The 16,978-nt window shown below is 32.1% G+C and overlaps 1 protein-coding gene across 1 annotated transcript; it reads right to left on the reverse strand.

Moving 5' to 3' along the window:
• Positions 1-395: 395 nt before the first annotated feature.
• On the reverse strand, positions 396-2,136 carry LOC142620628 (uncharacterized). Its single transcript, XM_075793968.1, has 2 exons — positions 2,055-2,136; positions 396-1,513 (listed from the first exon to the last, which is right to left on the reverse strand). Exons 1-2 carry the CDS (start codon positions 2,134-2,136, stop codon positions 396-398), a joined length of 1,200 nt encoding a protein of 399 aa, XP_075650083.1.
• Positions 2,137-16,978: the final 14,842 nt, after the last annotated feature.

Genomic DNA, 16,978 nt, shown 5'->3' on the forward strand with positions numbered 1-16,978 from the left:
GGTTGGCATAATAGTGAATTCACTGGGTGCATAGCACTTTGTGCCTTGAGCGCATGACAAGTGCCATAAGCAACAGATATATGATATAATCATCTTGGGATCAAGCTAAGAGAGAGATCCATAACAGTTAAAACAGGATACAATCAAATACCAAAGCCATCATAATTACTCATCCCCTCTGTAACAGAGAGACTCCTATTTCAAAATCCTTCTTTTTTGGGGTGGCAAGGAAAGGGAATATGTTGAACACAAGGATTGATGAGTGTGTGACTTTGGAATTGACAAACTATGTCACAGCTAGATATTTCAGATTTCTTCCTTTGGATATCACAATCAATTAAAAAATGCAAACCAACTTTAAATTATTGAAGACATTAAAATTGGAAGTCAAAATGTTATAACTGTTCCATCCCACGTACCTTCTCCGATTGAATTCCTACATCCAGAAGATCCATCTTACCTTGATACACATCCAACAATTGAGGAAAATTGGCCTGAAATTTAATCACAAACTTTTCCAAAAAGCACTTCTCGCTAGGTAGTAAAAAGGTTGCTGAGGAGAACTTATTCTTGATCAAATCCTTGGCTAACAAAAGTTGAACAACTGAAAACCTAGGGATAATCCTCTTCTCCAAGCTTAAACCTAGAACTGAAGGATTTTTAGCAATGTCTGCAGACGGGCAACCCATTTTGTGTACAAGGAAGTCCATTGTTTTTGTGATCTTCTCTTCTGATAATAGCACACAATTTGGATACCTTCTAAATGCTAACAGAGCTACATCCTTGGACCAACCCCACCTCTTATAAACTTCCAATTTAGATTCCCACATTGGCTTCTTCATCTTCAAAATCACCTGGACTGCTAGGACAAATACCGATTTCGAAGGATCAAATCCCATTTCCTTAACCTCATGGACAGCCTTAACAAACCTGGCATGTTTAATGAACGCAATACCCGGAAAATTAGTCACCAAAAAAGAGATGGCTGATTCAGGTACTCCAAATTCTCTCAAAAGTGCAATATTTGGAACCATATTATTGGTTACATCATATAGAAAAGAAAGCTGTGACCGCTTCAAAGTAGTAATAACTTTCTCGTCCACCACAAGTAAACTCTTGAGGAAATTATAGCAGGGGATAAGATGGTTCTCTAAACTCCTAACCAATAGTAAAGGACTTGAAGTGAGAATCCAAGTGAGAATCCTAGTGAGGTCAGAGCTTGAAACCCCTACCTTAGAAAGGAAAAACTCAATTTTGGGCAAAAGGGTCTTCCCAGGATCAGATAAAAGCAACATTGGGTGCGTTCTGACAAGTTTGGCGATTTGGGTATTGGTAAACCCATGCTCTTTGAGAAGACTAAGCACTGAGTCTGGTCTATCTGGGTTTCCCAATTGTACCTTCTGTGATGCTAAAAGAGCAGATTTTGAGGACAACCCACAAGAGTTTATGAGGTAAGACACTGTAAAAGAATGTTTTTCTTGTTGCTGTTGTTGGTGTTTTGATTCAGACAAACCTGTTGATACATATGATTTCACAATAAAGAAAGCATTTTGCTGAAGAAAACCCAGTTGGGTCATCCTATGTTTGAGCAATAGTAGCTGTCTGAACGAGTGAAAGCTAACCATAATTGACTCACCGAGTTTGCTTCAGACGAATGGGTTGGTTATCTGAATAATTCTTCAGCGAGTAGTACGAGTACAAAGCTATGATTCATGGGTCTGTGAATTTTTGTTCTGTGCATTAGCAAAAAGTAATCCCAATTTTTAGGGTTTACTTTTTTATTATTATTTTATATATATATATATAAAACCGAAGCTTTTTGAAGCTACCACAATTTTCGACAGCATAATATTAAAAAAAAAAACGAAATAAAATTTTTCTAAACCCGATGCCCTGCCTCCCGATGCTCTGCCTTCCTCCACCAGCTCCTCCTTGATCAGACCCACGGCAAGCCTACAGCAAAGCATTGCATTGCATAAAGACCCACAGATTCCTCAATCAAAACCCACCATACCCACAAACCAACAGTCATCTTCTTCCTCAGAAGTCAGAACAGAGGTCGATCTCCTTCCTCAGACCACCATTTGCCACAAACCACCCACATCCAACTTCTACAACCCAGAAACGGCGCCCCATTTGCCGTGGGTCTCATCCAGCCCATGGCCACAGATTCCTCAATCAAAACCCACCAATGGAAGCTCCATTGTCCCATACAAACCAAATCCACTTTTATTTTCTTCAGCTCCACTCTCACACAACTCTCATTCTTCTCAAGCTTCCTAAGAATCCCAGGTCCAAAAATTCCCACCACAGACCCAATTTTCGTGTTCTAGCTTCTGCAAACCCAAATGGGTCTGATGGGTTTTCATGGCTGAGTCTGACTCGGTCGGTCCGGCGTGGATCGGAGCGGTTATGGTCGAAACTCGGCGAGTCAGGGAAGAAGGAAACTGGGTTTGCTTGGAAGATGCCAATGTGAAGGTGGGTGAGTTTGTGGGGCGAGCTAAGGAAGGGGTCAGCAAAGGGCGGGGTGAGTTGGAACGGTTTAGGACTGAGTTAGTGCCTGAATTTGTGAGTTGGAATCGGTGGGAGCGTTGGAAGGTATTCTGCACTTTGAGACCCTTTTGTTTTAATTTTTGTTTGGTAGATAAGAAACTGCAGGAAAAGAATAGAAAATGGACAAGTTTAAGTATTTTCTTCTGAACTGTGGAGTTCATTGATCTGGAGATCTCGCGTTTTATTGCAGCTGGGAAGCTTCATTGCAAGATTGATAAAGTTGCTGGAGTTCTTGAGACTAATCGTCCAGATGCAAAGAACGCTCTTTACCAAGCAACTATCAAGCAATGGGACTTCCTATTGAACCGAATCCAGAAGCTGTCTCGTGTGCTTGATCTGTGAAGCATTTTTTTATTTCTGTTTTGGAAACGGTGCCAAAATTTGCTGTCACTTCCTAGGGATAGAAAAAAATGCTCATGGTTAGTTTGTTATTAAACTCATTAGGATTATTTTAGCAATATTTAGTCCACTATTTGTATCTGAATGCCATATCAAAAGTGTTCGTATGTGAATTTTTGTAGCTTTGTATTGGAGATGTGTTAACTAGAGTGTACATTGCACAACCAAAAATAAATAAATAAAAAATACAGATAAAGATAGCATATATGAACTTGGTGGAAATGGAAAATTTTGAGCATTGCATGTAATCTATATATATATATATACTACACAATATTTAAATAAAATTATTTTTGCTCAATCCAAACTTAAGAAGGAGTGAAACTCTATCTTTCTAACAAGTTCAACTTAAACTCAAACATTGATAATTTATTTCCAAATTTGCAAGATTAATCATGAACACCATAAAAGCAAAGCAAACCCCAATATTTTTTTTTTAAGCGGAGTAGAAGTATGAGCTCTTTTTATATTATTTTCTTCTCCTTTATTTTGTTGAAAAAAATTATCTTATGGTTTTTCTTGTATTTTTTAAAAAGTAATTTTCGTATATGAACCACAAACTCTCTTTAAGCATTTTTTACAAGAAAAAAAAAGTTTGCGATAATTTAAATTATTATATCGAATGTAACCCATCTTTCTCTTATATTTCTTCATTGTTTAGTCATATATATTTTGTTTTGTTTCAATAATTTCTAAACAGTGAATCATTTGATTTTTTAATATTTTTTTATCTTTCAGAAGTATTAATATCTGGATTTTGAGTTATTTTTTGCAATATCTGGATTTTGAGTTATTTTTTGCAATATCTGAAATTGTCTGACAAAATTTTTATAATTCATTGCACGTTCAAGCAATAACTTCTTCATCAAATTGTAACATAAATTAATGTTATACAAGAACAAATCATGCAAGAATGTAGTTTCTTAATTTTTTTATAAAATTATTCTAGTTTACCTCACAAATAGGTAGATTCTCGTGCATAGCACGAGTTTGCGACTAGTTATTATTATTATTATTATTATTATTATTATTATTTCGGCAAATTACAACTTACCCACCTGTGGTTTAGCTAAAATTTAAGCTGTCTACCTGTGGTTTAAAATTTGACACTTTACCTACTTGAGGTTTAACCAAAATTTAAGTTATCTACCTGTGGTTTGAAATTCCATGATAAAAGTGTTCCAATGGATAGTTTTTGATCTTATATAATCTTATATTTTTATGTTTATTGTGTTTTTGGAGAAGAGAGACATAAAAGTGGAGCAAAATTACATATTTAGCTTTGTTTTTAACAGAGGTGGGTTATAGAAATCTAACTGAGCTAACCTCAGGTGGGTAAAATGTCAAATTTCAAACTACAGGTAGGCAACTTAAATTTTGACCAAACCACAGGTGAGTAAATTGTGATTTGCTCTTTTTTTTTAGGGTTTACTAGGAGCCAAAGACTAGGATTATGTTAGAGCACCCACATCAGCGGGTGCATAGTCTTCTAAAATACAAAAATTCATTCATTTTACACATTTTGGCCAAAAAAAACTTACATCAGTAAGTATAAAATTGTGTATTTATACACAATTGCTACAGTAACCGTGCATATGTGCACGATTACTGTAGCTCGTGTATTTGATATTTTAATAATTTTTCAATTTGGCTCCCTTTTTTCTCTCTCTTTTTCCTCAGAAACGAACTCAAGACTTTCTATTCTCCCTCGTATTCTTGCTCCTCTGTTACAGAACAACACCGGTCAAGAAACTATCAACCAAATACAAACACAACACCACCCAACTATCATCGATCTACAACCACAACCCATTTCAAATTTGATAATCCAAACATAAAATCAACAAAATCAAACCAAAAATAACTCAAAATCAACACAAAACAACTTAAAATCAACTCAAACTCCATTGGACAACCCATCCCAAACCCAACTCAAAATCAACCCAAAACAATATCAACTCAAAATCAAACCCAAAATCCACAAAAAATCAACTCAAAATTAAACCATTAACTGAAAACCCATAACCCAAATCCAAACCCAAAATCAAAATCAAATACAAACCCAATGGTGGCAGAGACTTAAGGGATCTGAGAATTAAGGAGAGAGATGAGGGATTTCCTTATGTTTCAATCATTTTCATCTTCATCATCATCTGCTTCTTTCTTCCTTGTAGCTTTTCAACTGTCAAAAAAAAAAAGATGTAGAGACTTTGAGGGATGAGAGAAGGGAAAGTGAGAGGCAGATACTTTATGGGTTAGGTGGGAGTAGGTCGGAAATAATAATAAAAAAAAGTGAGAAAAAAATATTATTTTAATAAAAATGTGTGTATAATATTTAAACTGATGTGAGTGTTTTGTAAAAGTGATGGTGTAAAATAGAAAAAGTAAGTTTCTTGTGTAAAATAGACAGAATCTTTTAGACATACTAATGGGGTTGCTCTTATGGCGGCCATCTTTGATAATAAGAAGACAAAAATACCCATTTGGTCCCTATAATTTGAACCGATTTTTGAGTTGATCCTAGGTCAATCCTTAATTCCAGACAACTATTTTTATTTTGGTTCCCGCCATTAACCCAGTAATAGAAAAATCTAAAGTGATAAATAGAATGCACTGTGTGCATAGTAAATGCTGACATGGCTAATAAGATAATATTAAAAAAATTTAATTGGAATTTTTTAAATATCATGTCAGCATTTAAAATGTCACATCAGCATATAAATTACTAAAAAAAAGCCAAGTCAAAAAATTAAAAAAAATAAAAATAAACATTAATATAATTAAATAAATAATTTAATAATATTATTAAAAAAAAAAACAACAACAACAACAAATTTTGAATTATTTTCTTTTTATTATTTTCGAAAGATCAAAAGGTAACATATTCTTCGGGTTGCCCAAAAAATTAAAATAATTTAAGATTTTCTTCTCTTTTCTTGTACTTTCTTAACAAATAAACATGCAAAAATTCATACAAAATCCCTCTCCTCCACCGAAACCTCCAACATCAAAAAATCATCAAACCCACATGAAAAAACCAACCCAGAAAAATCATCAAACCCTAAAACCTCCAACCTAGAAAAATCATTAAACCTCCAACCTAGAAAAATCATCAAACACTGAAACCCCCAACCTAGAAAATCATCAAACCCAAATGAAAAACCAAACCTAGAAATTTAAAACAAATCAACACCCACATGGAACAATAAACCTAGGTCATAGAGAGAGTGATCTTAATGGTTCTTTTCCCCACTCTCTTAGCAACCAAACACACAAAAAAACCATCATCTCCTTCAATTTCGTAACCTTTTACCAGACCCGATCCATGACCCACATGCCTCAAGCTGGCAACAGAGCTTCGACACAATGACACTAGTCCCGTGTGATGGAGGCGATGCATGTGCTGATCTACTTCGAGGCTACAACGTGCACGACAATGTGAAGAGAACCCCCAAGGAATTCATGAACTCGATCAGGAAGAACAAGGTGGATTTCTAGGTAAATCGAAGAGAGATTTTTGTTTTATTTGGCCATGGGTGTCTAGGTTTGGAGCTTGGTGTCTTTTGCCATGGGTCTCTCAGTTTGGAGTAGAGGGTTTAGAGTGGAGTAGATCAAAGAGAGAAACGGAAAGTGAGAGAACTTAAGGGGAAGAGAAATATATTTGGGTTCGGTTCGTGGTTTTTTTTTATTTTTTATTTTATATATAAATAACTATAAAAGCCAAACAATTTTGTTAGTTAGCAACGTTTGGAAACTATTTAAGAAAGTAACAACTCGAGTCTAACGGACTCGATTTCACTGTAGCAAATCGCGCTTAAGAGACTCGATTTTTGTGTGCTAGCAAAGCTGAGGTGGACCAAAAGATCCCCGTGGAACTCGAGTCTTTAAGACTCGATTTCCTGTTCACCATCTTCTTCCTTCGTTCTTTTTTTTTTTTCTCTATCCATCTGCTGTCCCACTCCCTTCTTCCAAGCCCCCAATTAGCACCATGGCAAAGCCAAGCCGAAGAGGCCACCGACTGCCACCTTCAGGGTCCGTGTCGGGCTCATCCTTTCGCTCCCAGTCCTACTCCGGCTCTAACTCTCTCTCTCGCTCGCACTCCATCTCTCACTTATGCTCTCTCTCTCGCTCTAGGTCCTTCTCCTCCCTCCCCCTCTCAGAGCGCCAGTTCTCATAACCCTAGCGCACCTCCTCCCAAGAAAAGGTGTTTTACTGTTCCTCATTTTCGAATATGATCTACTAAGATTTTCGGCTTCTCTGTTGTTTGGTTGCTAAGAAAGTGTTAAAGAAAATTACTAAATCCTGATTCGTTGAACGTACAATTTTTTATAAATTGGCTGGGAAAAAAGAAGAAGGAAGAAGATGGTGAACAAGAAATCAAGTCTCTTAAACTCGATTTGCTACAGTGAAATCGAGTTCATTAGACTTGACTTGTTACTTTTCTAAATAGTTTCCTAACGTTGCTAACTAACAAAATTGTTTGTCTTTTATAGTTATATAAAAAAAATCCTCGGTTCGTGGGTTTGGTTTTTTGTTTTTATTATAGATTTTTTATTTAGTAGAGTATTAGGTTGACTTTTTTTTCCTTTTTTTGGTCTGAAAATTGGAAATTTTAATTTTTGTGATGTTACGTTGGTTGACTAAAACAAATTTAGAAAATTGTTATAAATTTTTTTTATCAAATTTTAAAATCTTTTTTGTTTTTAATTTTTCCAGTTTAAATTAAATTCAAGAAATTATAATTTTTTTTATTAATTTATATGTTAATGTGGCAATTTAAATGTTGACGTGGCATTTAAAAATTCCAAATCAATTTTTTATTTATTTATTTTATTAACCATGTTAACATTTATTGTGCACATAGTGCATTCTGTTTGTCACCTTGGATTTTTATGTTATTGGGTTGACAACAGGGTCCAAAATAGAAACGACTTTTTGAAATCAGGGACTGACCTAGGAGCGAAATCAATTTAGGGACCAAATCAAGAATCGGCCCAAAATGTAGGGACCAAAAGTGTATTGCCTAATAATAATAATATATAATAAAAATAAAAGTGTTAATAGTAATACTTCTATTGAACCTAAATAGAAGTACCCCTAAATCTATTGCTACTGCATGTAGCACTTACTCACTTAACCACACACAACTCTGATTTCACTGACTCTTCTACTTGTGATTTTGAGATCTTCACTCAAGGATATATATCAGCAATCGTGGTTGATTAGATGCAGTAACTTTTTTTAATAAACGGATCTATTGTTTATACAAATTCTCTAGCTGTAGCTCCAAAAGGATATGAAAAAACTCCAGATTTGTGTACAGAACACTCCCCTCTCGAATGTATAAAAACGTGCTCAAGGGTTTTTATTTAAATATCCTTAAGTTTCATTAAAACCCTAGATAAAATGGTTGAGAGAAAAAATTATATATGAAATTTGCATGAATCTCGATCAGTTGAGATGTGCATCTTGATCTGTTGAGATAAGTGAAACTTATTTGCACTTTTGGAAAAAAAAAATTCTGATTTCTTGAATCTTCAACTATGCTAATTTTCATTTGTCTTTTTTAACTGATTATTTTTAGACAAAACCCTAGATGAATTATTTTTTGATAGAACTAAGTTCTAAAAGGTTACAATTTTTTTATGGTTGTCAACCTAAGAATACAGACTTTGTAACAATAAATGCTAAGCTTTACCTTTTAGATATACTAGTCGCAGACCCGGGCGTTACGCGTGATTATTTTTTAAGGGTGGTCTCATTATTATTATTATTATTATTTTGTAATTTGAACTAATTTAATGAAAAGTAATGTATTTCATAATCATATTAATCGCAAAATAATTTTTTGTTATTGTAGAATTATTTTATTTAAGTTTTAAAACCTTAATTCTACCATAGTCGGTTGACTATTTTTTACATCTCTAAGTCAATTAAACACGTTTTGCATGCTACATGTAAACCTTCTTTTACATAAGGGTTGAAATAATGTGGGTAATATTTTTTTTTTCTATGGAAGTTTAAAAAATTAAAATCCTTATACCTTGTCTTGATGTTTTCTAAAAATTAAATTTGGCGATTCTCTTTCAATAATTGTGAAAACTCCAAGTAGTAATTCAGAAGGTAATTCATATTACTTGTTCATGCTTTGATTGTGTAATTGTGTGATTTATTTGGGTTGTAATTTATAAGTTGTTTAGGAATTTTTTGTTGTTGAGAATACTAAGTATTTTTAATATACACACGGTGAGAGTGGGGAAGGTCTTAAAGAAATTAACAGTGATATATATCCAAAAAGGCCTAACTCTATTGTTTAGGATATTAAATATAGTGTTGTGTGTGATTTATAGAGTAGAGACAATTGTAGTTATTAAAAATTGGTTTTTCATTGTCTTTTTTTTTTTTTTTTTTTTAGAAACGAAAAAAGGGAACTTGCATGTGGTAGTCAATGTCTTACGGCCCACGATACATTTGAGTAAGCCAATGGGTACACCCAGCTCAAACTAAACCTCAGAGACCCCAACCCCACACACACCCCAAGCTCTATTGTTTTCTGGGACTTACCAGAAATTGCAATTACAATTCCCACAGGAACTTGAACCTGGGATGTGTTGAAGGTTTTTCATTGTCTTTTAAGTTAATAAAGACCTTACATATACCTTTTTTTTTTCAAAAAAAATGTTACATATTTTTTTAACGTTAATCTTTACATAAGTAAACTCTATACATTTCATTTCCTTAGATGCATTAAAAAAAGACATCTATTACATAAGAGAGATGCTACGTCCATAACATTTTCACAAGAAACCATAGGTGGTTAGTTGTTATTAGTTCAAATTTGAACCTAACACTAAGATTAATTTTTTGCCCCAATAATAACAACTAGTAACAACTTACCACTTAAGATTTGTTGTAAAAATGTTGTGAAAATGTTGTAAACATATCATTTCTCATTCCGTAATAATAGTGGCTAATTAGTTTTTCATGATCCAATTTGTTACGTTTCTCACTATTATCATATTTTACTGGTTGGTGATTTTCATAATAGAGGCATTAAATGAGAGTTAAAAACTTAGAACCTTTCATTAGATTTTTAAAAGTCGTGGTGTGTGTGAAGAATATAAGCGTTTAAGGATTTTTTATTTTATTTTATTATTTATAACTAATGTTAAATTAAAAGGCAAAACAAGGATTTTGAAATTTTCCATCTTTATTTCTTATATATTTCTATTATTATTGAAGAACGTCTTCCTTTTAGTTTTGATAATAAATTTGGTTTTCTAGATTAGAGTTTGATTAGTTTTAAGTTTAAATTTAAATTTTGTATGATTATATTTAATTGTTGATTATATAATTTAATTAAGAATACTTAACAATTTATTTAATTGCATTGTAAAGTTTTTAATGACATTCGTAAGGTCATCTTTAATTAATTTTTTACTCCTCTAGCTGCCAGCCTCTTTATTTTCCAATTAACAGTTACTAATTAATTTATTTAATTGACATTTGATTTCTTTTACTAATCTCTATCTTTCTCTCTTCGTTAACATCCTATTGTTTTCCCAAATTTGATGATAATTCTAATGTACTAAATATGCATTGTAACATTTATTTTTATTTATTTTTTCATTCCATTTTACTTCAATGAAGTCAATATATCCATAACTATTAGTTCATTTTATGATATCTTTGGTTTGATATTATTATAAATTTAGTGTTTCTAAAATAGAATATGTTTTGTGTTATATTTTTCTATTGATGCATTGTAACGTTTTATGATATACTTTATAAGAAAAGTTTTTATTCTATTTTTTTTTAATTGAGTGTTTCTAAATTGGAATTTGTTTAGTATTTCATTTTTCCATTGATGCATTGTAACATTTCATGGGAAGACTTTATAAAAACAATTTTTATTTATTGAATTTAAATAAAATATTGTATGTTTAATTTCAAAAAAATGAGACAAAATATAAATAATTTAATGATATGGAGGATGTTGCTAAATTGAAACGTTGAATAAAATAAGATGTGAAGAAAAATAGTAAAAATGAAATGTATAGCAATAAACACCAAATTATTTTAGTTATGCTATGTAATAAAATAATATTATATTTTTATGTAATATCTTTATAATGTAATAATATAGCATTCAACAATCAATGAGAATAAAAAAGATAACAACATAAAACACAGAACTAAATTGTATCAACCCAAAAGATGTATGAATTATGATGTGTTTCAATTCTTTGTTATCATGGTTCGTAGAGATGCGGTCCATTTTCAGTTGAGCTATTTACAACTGGTTCTACACCTTAGCCAACAAATTTGTCCCAATCTAGCCAAGCAGCAAATAACTTCTGCTCTAATGTATGGGATACATGCCAAAATGTGTCTTTCATGAAGTCTCTCTTTGCCCCTTCACTAAAAGGTCAAGCTGGATTACACGTAGGGCTATAAATGAACCAAGTTGTTCATATACAGATCGAGCTTAGCTCGATAAAAAGCTCGTTCAGGTTTGTTTGTTTATAAACAAGCCAAGCTTAAGCTTTAGTTTTAGGCTTGTTTAATAAACGAGTTGAGCCCGAGTAAAAAATATTGTTCATGAACAAACTCATGAACACCAAGACTCGATATAAAAGTAACAAAACTAGTTGAGTTTGGGCTAATTTATGAGAGACTTGATACAGGCTTGATAATATACTTGTTTTGGATCTGAAGCTCAAAAGCATGATATTGAGCTTGAGTTTGGGCTTGATATTGAGCTCGAGCTTGGCTTGACTAATGAATCAAGCCAAACCAAGCCGAGTTCAAACTTTTATACTTTATAACAAGCTCAAGCTTGAACATTATTTTTAGGCTCGTATCAAGTTCAAGCCAAGCTTGAACATTCTACTTTTGTTGTTGAGCCGAGTTTGAACATTCACTGCTCGACAAAACTCGGCTCGTTTACAACCCTAATTACACGTCAATTCCAATTTTAGCAAATTGACTAACTTTCGGCAGTCTAAAACTAATTTCTGAAATGCATTTGGTGGAGCTTCTAGTACTGTATTAGTATGTTTTGATGGTCAACCTGTTACACTAAAATAAAATATAAAAAAAAAAAAAAAATATATATATATATATATATATATATATATATATATATATATATATATATATACCAAAAACTAGAGAGAGATAGTCTTTTGTGTGTGAAAAAATAGAAAATTATGCATGGAATAAGAGAGAGAATGACAATTTTATAGCATGAGGATAAGAATAAGAAAAGTCAAAAATAAAGGAAGATAAAAGGATAGAATAATAGTGATATTATGAGTAGTGGGGATACGAAAAGTTAAAATGGAATGAGAAAGGTTGAAGAAAGTTAAGGTAGAGAGTAGTGGGTATATGAAAAGTTAAAATGGAATTGAAAATTTAATAATAAATAGGAATAGTTAAAAATAAGACAAATATTATATTTTGATTGTAATATATTTGATTTATAATTCACTTTAAATGTATGAAAAATTGTATAAAAAATTGGAAAAAAATTGATAATGACATGGTTGCTGACGTGGCTCAACGTTAGCGTAGTAACATTAAATGCTACGCTTCAACTTTTAGTAATATATAAATATATAGATATAGATATAAATGAAAAGGTAAAAGGGAGAGAGAGTTTTGGGAAATTAATAATAAAAATAATAGTTAAAAGATATTTTAATTTTTAAATAATAGAGTTTCTAAGTCACCTTCAATGAGAAAATGTTTAAAAAAATATAAAAGAAAAATTAGAAACAAAAAATGTTGATGTGGCTTAACGTGAGCGTAGCAACATTAAATACTACGCTCCAACTTTTAGTAATATATAGATATAGACTAGTCACAGTCCCACGCGATGCGTGAGAATATGTAATTATTTTTAACTAGTAAGTTTCCCGTGCGATGCACGGATACTGTTGTAATGTTTTATGTAAATTTGTTTTTGGAAAATATTAGATATATTATAGTAGAAACTTCAGAGCATGTAGGTTTATTTTGTTGTCTACCATCAGTTGATTGTAAACCAATTAATTGCAAGCATACATTATGCATATCAAACTCCTTGAACCTTGTTATACGAAATGTCTAACTAAGGCGTTGACCCTATGAAGCATCTTCAATAATATTTTAACTATAGCAGTGCTAAGGTTGCATAGTGATTCATGTCTAAGCAAAGCAACAAACACGCTTCGATATTGTCAAGGCTCTTGCGAACAGCCGTACATGATACTTGACCTATAAATAAATATATAAAGCAAGTATTTTCAATGATGGTTGAGGTAGACATGATTCAACATATTTAACAATTTTTAAACTACCGCACACCTTTGGTGCAATAGTACTCCACAAGTATAAGTGCTTATGAGGTGTGGGGGGTAAGGGTTGGGATTCAAGTCTCCAGGAAGGACCTTCACACACATATACACTTAGATTATGCTAGAGTAGAAAGTCTATCTTCTATATAAATAAAAAAATAAAAAAAATTAACAAACGTGTACCAGTATAATATATTTAACAATTTTTTAATACCATTTTGAGTTTATATAGATTCTAGGCTAACCTTCAAATAATGGAGACACCACATAATTTTTTCTGCCCACTTAGTTCTTAATTTGTACCTTTGGGGTTCTATTGTTTCTTTCTTTGTTCTTATTTTTTACAATTGAGTTTCTATCATTTAGGAGGACATAGAATATGTGTAGATTGTGGAGATTATTTTAAAACTTTGCTACCAAATTATACTTAACCCCTCAATAGGTAAAAGAAAATTATTCACCTAAAAATAATAACTTCTTTCTTACCCGTAGCTAATTTAATTTGTTTTACTCATGTCAATTATATAGGTTGCTACATCATACAATCAAATAAAAATTATAAATTTTCTGTCAAGCATTTTATCAAATACTATGGATTCAAAATAAAATATATGATTAGTCTTGGGCTCTTTGTACTTCAAATCCCACAAAAGTTTTGCCTCCATTGGCGCTTTGAATGTGACCCAATCCATAGAGATACATGTGTTTGTGCTCCGACTACATGTGGCTTGGAGGAGCTTGATTTATTGATTAGGCTTCTTCCTCATTGATCTTTCTACCTGCCCAACAAAACCAAATTATTTACTCAACCTGTCTTTGCCTTAGGGTCTAAGTATTACCCAATTCAACTAATTTTCTTAATCACACCCTCATGTAACATATTTAATCACTCACCAAAAGCCAAATCATAAATTACAAAATAGTATGGCTCAATAGAAATCTCAACCAGTAAATAGTTCAAATGAAAATAAACAAACCACCATCTAGTTCGATTATCAAAAACCCATTACCAAACAACAACAAAGAATGAACAAATTGAGTATTAGTATTTTGTACCTCTTAGATACTAAAGAAAGGTTTGATAAATTAGGGGCTAGTGGCTTTTTCTCCGTAGGTTTAGTGACTTTAGTCCCCGACCAAAACAGGGTAAAGTTGAAGTTTCAATCTATCCGAGTCTATCTTCCCTTAAACATTGCAAACCGCAAACTCAATATCCCAAATAAAATTTTGAAAAAAAAAATTGAAAGAAAGAAACAAAGAGAGAGAGTTGGCAATATTTTTTTATTTACAAACACTAAGAAAGGAGCTTTTGTCCATGAACTCAAAGAGGAATTGTTGATCCATCAATATATAATTTTCAAAAGAAATAGGTACAATAGTGTGCGCTTAATTGAAAGGGGAAGTGAAAGAGTTTTTTGTTTTTGTTTTTGCTAGAAGAAGTGAAGAGTTAAGACTTAAGAGACATAGAAAGAACTAAAGAGTTAAGAAAGAGAATGAATGAAATTTAAAAAAATTAAGATGGGTTTGATCTCAACGGAAATTACTTGAAAAGTATAATATTATTGTAAAGGTGTAATAGTGCAAAGCTTGGTCTCACTTCGCCAAGTGCTTAAGAGACGTAGAAAGAACTGAAGAGTTAAGAAAGAGAATGAATGAAATTTAAAAAATTTAAGATGGGTTTGATCTCAACGGAAATTACTTGGAAAGTATAATATTATTGTAAAGGTGTAATGGTGCAAAGCTTGGTCTCACTTTGCCAGGTGTTTATCCATAGCGTGCATTTAAATTTGAACGGGGAAGTGAGTATTTTTTTTGTACGGAAAAAGTGAAGAGTCTTTTTTTTTTTTTTTTGATGGAAAGAAGTGAAGAGTTAGGAGAGAGTAAGAAGTGAATTGATTTTTGATGAAGCAATAAGTGCTAAACATAAAAGCTGCATTGTTCTAATTTTTGAGGTTGGAAAACATCATTTCATAATAAAGAGGATTGCAAAGAACTCATATAGAGTGCCACATGGCAAAACCTCATGCACTCTCACATGAGGTCTCTGCTTTTATATATATATATTGATATGATATTATCCATAATTTATTCTCTCTAAAATTTATTAAAGATAATTTGTTCTCCTAAAATATTGAACTATTTTTAAAAGTTTTTTTTTTTTTTCCAAATCTCTATTTCTACAAATATATCATTTTTTTTTTTAGATTCAATATTTATAACCCAATAATAATGGAGGGACATGCCAACACAATGTTAGATTTCCGCTTTTTCTTCATGTGATAAGATTTTATCATATTTTACTTCTTTTGAATTTTTAGGTGCACCCTTTTGTACTAGCTACATGCATCCTTAATTCCTAAAAGTGATGTCTAGTTAGTTGCCATTAGAAAAGGATAAAACCAAAAAAATAAAAAATAAAAAATAAAGTAAGGTTTAATAGGTTAAAATCATTATTTACAAAAACTTATTTACAGTAAGGTAAATAAATAAAATATGTTTTAAACAAACCTTACTTCAGCAAAATGATCAAATTTAATAGACCCTCACTCATACCAATTTCCCTCAAAGACCAAATTGTCAAACTGTAACGTGCTATTGATTCCACCCATGTCCACTACACATTCATCAATGTGTCCATATACAAATCACCTACTTGTCATTACATTCATTTTATCAATGTTCTGAATTTCCATAAAAAATCAAAATAGTGAGTATACAAATTATAACTAAGTGAGTCACTTGTTGCCATGACATTGTGGTCAAAGTTCATTAAGCACATCGTGTTAATTGTGTTCATCATCAAACAGGCATGTATAATCATATTATAATGTATGACTTACCTCACTATATCACAACACCTCAACATCTATGCATCAATGCATGACCATATTCAAATGCATGTTCATGTGGTCATCCAAGCATTCAAGAACATATAAACCATAATTTCTAATCTAATGCATAAAAGCATGTAAAATATATTAAACTACTACATACTGAACTTAATAAACTTAAACTAAACTATACAGGACCTAAACATGCATAAAAGCTAATTAAAAAAAAAAATCAAAGAGCAAACAATTCAAGGTTTCTGGTTTGAACATGTGTGCACATGTAGAAGCATGTGTACTTATCCCTACCCAAAAACACACAGTAGACAGCACAGAAACTACATCTATTCTACTCTTGGCATGCTTCTAATTATACAACAATAAACCTACACTACATAGAAGATTATCAAAGCAATCAAAATAAAAAACGAAAAAAATAATATGAAAGAGATTAGATTAGACCCTTGCCTTAAACGCAAGAGCTCCTGGAGCAATAATTTTAACCACTCCCCTCGGTCAATCTATCAAGACAAAAACCAGAAGGTTAGTAAGCTTAACTAGAAGGCATAGACTTGAAATAGGTCTCACCTAAGAAACTTTAGTTTATGATGCTTTTTGAAGTAAAAAGTTTCTTATGAATCACTTTTTTGGAGTAGATTCTGTGTATTTTGGGAACAGGGCAACATGAAACCCTTTTATAGTGTTTAGAGAGAAGAGGAAGGGCTTTTACCATGCGATATGGAATTAGCTCCATTGCATTTTCCATTAAAAACTTTCCTTACATAACTTTAATGCATATGCATGCTCGAGGCTGCATACACATGACTTAAGTATATGAGTACACATGCTCGAGGTTGC

Source organism: Castanea sativa, chromosome 12 (genome assembly GCF_040712315.1).
Source record: "Castanea sativa cultivar Marrone di Chiusa Pesio chromosome 12, ASM4071231v1".
In the NCBI taxonomy this organism is placed as follows: Eukaryota; Viridiplantae; Streptophyta; class Magnoliopsida; order Fagales; family Fagaceae; genus Castanea; species Castanea sativa.

Coding starts and splice junctions, on each gene's coding strand:
- LOC142620628 (XM_075793968.1), bottom strand. CDS start 2,136: ATGGGGCGCCGTTTCTGGGTTGTAGAAGTTGGATGTGGGTGGTTTGTG. Junction 1,514..2,054: donor GAGGAAGGAGATCGACCTCT/GTTCTGACTTCT, acceptor ATGTATCAACAG/GTTTGTCTGAATCAAAACAC.